Here is a 4,708-nt window from a genome sequence, read left to right on the forward strand (position 1 = left end):
CTACATATTTTTTTACCAGACAGGTTGAGGCCGTAAACCTAGTCACGCATCCCGATGGTCTGAGTTTCGGCGCGCTCCAGACCAGCGGGCATGTGGTGCGCGCGTGTCCGGGGCCTCGTCGGGTTAGGGAAGGGCGCCCAGGTCGGAACTGGCGAAAGTCCTCCAAAGCCTGCTTGGGGAGGGTCCTTCGATTTGTATTTTCTGAGAGCTGAGGGCCCTGTTCCTCGAGTCTGCCCTTCCCCCAGGCAAATGCCCAAGGTGCGCCCGAGGCACGTGCGGGTCTGGAGCCCCGGGGGAAACGCGAATCCAGCCTGGAAGCCACCCCTCCACTTAGCCTCCCCGCCTCCTCAGACACCGCAGCGACCCGCCCCCTTCCCCACCCAGACTATTGAGGGCCGTCACCTTGGCCCCTATCAGCCTTGCGCCCGAGACACCTCGGAGGGGGTGGGTTTTGGAAGAGCAGAAGGTAACAAGAAATCCATCTTTCTGGTACCTTCAGAAAACGTTTATTGCCAAGGGGGAGATCCTTCAGAAGACTCTTTCGCTTTTGGCCTTCCCCCACCCAGCTCTTTTGTTGGCACCGTATTTACACTTGTACAATATACAGTATTTCTCCCAGGCAGCGCCCGAAGCGCAAAGAAATCTGCGGGCGAGTCGGCGTCAGAGCACCGCGGGGTGCTGGGGCGTGTGCAGGTTAAGGGCGTTGGGGTGGGCGTGGCCGATCAGGTTGAGGTAATGCCGGTCCAGGCCCTGCACGGGCGTCAGGAAGGGGCTGTGCTGCTGCGCAGGGCTCGGAAGAGGCACGGGCGCGCTGGGCAGGTAGGGCAGCGCCGGGCTGCGGGCCGCGCCGTGTGGCCAGGGGAAGGACCCCGGGGCCGCGCCCTGCGGGAACACGGACGCCTCACCAGGGCTATGGCCTGCGAACTCGGGCCCCGCTGGGTGCAGCTGATAAGAGAAATCCGGCTCCGGGAGCGAACCCAGCGGCTGGAAGGCGGGCTCGGCGCCCAAGCGGGCCTTGGACTGCAAAAAGGCGAGGATGCGCGCGTACTTGGTGTCCTTGGTCTCCATCCTCTCGACGGTGGTGAGGTAATGCACCAGGTTCTTCATGCACTCGTGGTAGCCGTAGTGGAAGTAGTTGGCAAACTCCGCTAGCAGTTCTGCTGGAGGGGCGAGAAAAACCGTAGAAAGAAAAAAACTGTGAGCGCCCTTTCCGACCGGGAGTGCGAGGCGGGGGCCAAGCACCTCCCATCACGTTTCCTGGCCGGAGTTTCCGTTGGACGCCCGCCCTCTCCTCTTGTTACTCTGGAGACTGGAAAAACGCCAACTAGCGACTTCCTTTTCCTTAAGAGTCTGACCCCACCCTCCCCACCTGAGAGGAGGCCGCGGAACCTGTATCCCCAGACACCTGTGCTCCAGTCCCCCTAGCTTTCACAGGAGTCCGCTCCTACCTCCACCCCGCCCCCGCCCCCGCCCCGGCAGCATCCAGAGAGCGAGAGACCTCTAGCGAGCGCCGTTTCACTCCCACTCCCGCCCCCAGGTCTCCGTGTGGCGCACGGTCCCTGTCCAGGTTCCCCTTTGCGCAACCCGCGCCCACCTTTTTCCCTTCCCCGGGGAAAATCAGCGGAGTGCAGAGCTCTCAGGTACTGAACGGTCATCTCGAGGATCTCCGCCTTCTCCAGCTTCCCGGAACTCTGCAAAAGGAGGAAGGGCTCCTCGAAGCGGCCCAGCGGGTGCCGGCCAACCCGGGCAGGCTGGGTGCAAGGTTTTATCCGGAGAGGACCAGCGAGTGGGGCGCTGCTGTGGATCTGCGCGAGGGCCGCCCGGGGCTCACTCAGCGCTCAGGCACCCGGGAAGGGAGCCCACACGTGCAAGGCCCTCTCAGGCTCCAGACTCCCGGCATCACTGCCGAGACTGGCGGCAGAGGATCCCCAGCGCCAGCACCGTTTTCTCGGCCGCCGACGTTACCTGCTTCGCCAGGGCCATGGGCACCGTCTTGCCCAGCTCGTTCAAACAGCGGTTAATCCGGTCTCTCCTCCGCTTTTCTATCACTTTGTGGGAAACGGGGGTTCTCTGCGAACAGAGGTTTGTACGTTTAGGATGGCTTTGCCCAGAGAGTCGTGAAAGGCACGGCTGGCACAGCTGTCTCCCAGCCCTCAACGCTGCCCAGGGACTCGCCCCAGGCCCCTGTCCCTCCACAGTGGGTCGCATAAGCTCTGCCTTCTCACACCCGCGCTGGTGCGCTCCCTTTCCAGCGTCCGCTGGGCCACACCGCCGTGCTGAGCACCAGGGCAGTGGGGAGGTGGCCACCAGCCTCCAGGCGTGGGCTCCTCCCTGACTGAGGCGTCCCCTTCCTCTATCCTCATCCCCTTCCCAAACCACTCAGGATTCCTCTCCAGGAGAAGTCCCGTGTGATAATGTCCCTGCCCGTCGGTCCAGCCAGGTGGTGCTGCGGGCGTCAGACGCCCCCACCCTGTTGGCGCAAGAGCCATCTGGGCTCAGCCGACTCACTTTGCGTTCCTTGAGCTTTCCTGACATTCTGGTCAGTACGCGCCCTCGGGAGAGGCGGTGGCGCGAGGCACCCGTCCACTTTTCGCCTCGTGTGCCTCCTCGAGTGTCCCAGGTAGACTGCAGCCTCCCAACTACCAGGGGCTGCCTTATAAAGCGGTCATCCAGGGCTCCAAGTGCATTCACGACTTGAATTATTCCATAGGATTAGGGGAGCTGCGTTTGGGGGATGCATGCATTCAAGATCAGTTTTTTTTTTTTTAAGTTAAGAAAAAAAAATTAGCAGCCGAGGGGGGCGAGCTGGGGGCAGATCAGCTTTGTTAATCCACGTGGCCCTTCAAAGGACACGTGACCGGCGGGGGAATAACATTAGCATGGCAACAGCCGGGGCGGGAAGGAGGCGGTAAACCTGCGCCGGCGGACGAGCGAGCGCAGGGGCGCAGCGGCCGCGGGCGCCGGGGGGCGAGGACCCTCACAAAACAGTGTCGCCTCCTTTAGTCCCACCGCTGAGTCTCACACGATTGCCTGTTTACAAATCCCAGCAAGCCCGCAGTCTCAGCGCCGAGTGCGTTTTAAAGCCTGTCCAGAGTCATTAAAGTAATTAAGTAAGCCTTTAATAGGCTGTTCCGCCGGGTTCAAGGGAGAGCTCTTGGAGACGGAGGCGCCCCGTTTGTTCCCAGGCTTTTCTCACACGACTTGGTGACACGTCCATCTCCCCCCTTTTTGTTTACACCGCTTTATTTGTCCGGACATCCCGGCAGGTGTGGGGCTGCGGCGGGCACAAGAGGCTCCCGCCTCGCCTCGCCCCTCCCGCAGGTCTTTGGCACGCGACGCTCCCCCCTACTCCCTGACCACATCGCCGCCTTTCTTTTCTCCCCCCCTCGGGCTCTCTCTTCGCGGGGGGAAGAGGCTCAATTTGTAGCCTATTATCCTATAAGGAAAATGTCCATTGAAAAGTATGAATAGTTTCATTGGGCTAAATTTTAATAATGCCAGAGGGTGGGGGAGGAAAGACAGGCAGGCGTGTGTGTGAGTGTGTGTGCGTGTGTGTGTGTGTGTGTGTGAGGGGGGTGGTGGGAGGATTGGGGGGCAACACGGAGAAGAGTAGGCTGAGAAGAAAAGGGGGAATGCAGCTGGCCCAGGCGAGCATTATGCGACGTCACCTGCGAGAGGGGGCGCCTACAGACCCCTATTCATTTGCCTAATTTTGGTCAATTTAACAAACTTCAGGAGAAATTATTGTGGCTTTGTCAGAGAGGGTGAAGCCTTCTGATCGAATTAACAGCATGTTTTGATCCGGTAAATGTCATTAGAAAGGGAGAAACAATCGCGCTTAGAGGGCTCTAAGTAATGCGCCCAAGTGGAGACGCCAAAGCGCACGGCTCACAAAGGGAGCAAGTAGCTGCCACAGGGAACTTTTGTACCCGCCCATCGCCCAAGTTTTGACACAAAAAGGCATTATTTCATACTTGAATACGTTTAATCCAACGATTGTCTATTTTCTGCAAACATATTTTCACAGCATTGTTAACTTTTTATGTCTCCCTTTCGCGGGCGCCTTAAAGTTTGGGGGCGGGAGAGCGCAGACACTTTGGGCATCAATATTTGTCACTGAAAAGGGCTCCGTGAAGTTAGGGAGGTTGATCTCTTTTTTATGGTTTTAGAGAGCGAATATATCGGGGGAGGAGGAGGGAGGGAAGGCACGAACCGAAAGGAGGGAGGAAATTTGCAGGGCTGGCGCGAGGGGCAGGAGGGGGGCGGCGGCGGCTGGGAGCTCTGCTCCGCCTGCGCCTCTGCGGGCAGCCGGGCCCAGCAGCCGGGGGCCTCCTCCCCGACCGCCAGGCCTCGCTGGCACTTGCTGAGCCGGAACCCGAGTTCTGGGGGCTCCAGGCTTGCGGGCTGTGCGTGGGGGCCAGGTTTCTTGCAGATGGAAACTGTAAAAATGCTTTTTGTTCTATGACCTGCTCCGGAGCCGCTGAGCTCTCACCTTTTTCTAATCTGTTGCATTTGAGAACAACCGAGACCTCTCCTGACACATCTTTCCCTCCCTCTCTGCTCCCCACCTTGCCTAAACTCTCTCTCCTCTGCTGGACTACGGCAGGGCCCGCGCTCTCCCTTTGGGTGTCGTTAGTCCTTGGCAGAGGTGGCTGGGGGGGAGCCCTGCTCTCCAGTGGCACCTAGGGGGCTCCTAGGGCGCAGAGGC

At 59.8% G+C, this 4,708-nt stretch overlaps 1 protein-coding gene across 1 annotated transcript; it reads right to left on the reverse strand.

The window, feature by feature from the left end:
- Nucleotides 1–499: 499 nt before the first annotated feature.
- Nucleotides 500–2,383, reverse strand: HELT (helt bHLH transcription factor). The gene is made up of 3 exons (XM_067721541.1): nt 1,966–2,383; nt 1,595–1,691; nt 500–1,157 (listed from the first exon to the last, which is right to left on the reverse strand). The coding sequence occupies exons 1-3, from the start codon at nt 2,206–2,208 to the stop codon at nt 661–663; spliced, it is 837 nt and encodes a 278-aa protein (XP_067577642.1). The 5' UTR covers nt 2,209–2,383; the 3' UTR covers nt 500–660.
- Nucleotides 2,384–4,708: the final 2,325 nt, after the last annotated feature.

Source organism: Pseudorca crassidens, chromosome 21, assembly GCF_039906515.1.
Source record: "Pseudorca crassidens isolate mPseCra1 chromosome 21, mPseCra1.hap1, whole genome shotgun sequence".
In the NCBI taxonomy this organism is placed as follows: Eukaryota; Metazoa; Chordata; class Mammalia; order Artiodactyla; family Delphinidae; genus Pseudorca; species Pseudorca crassidens.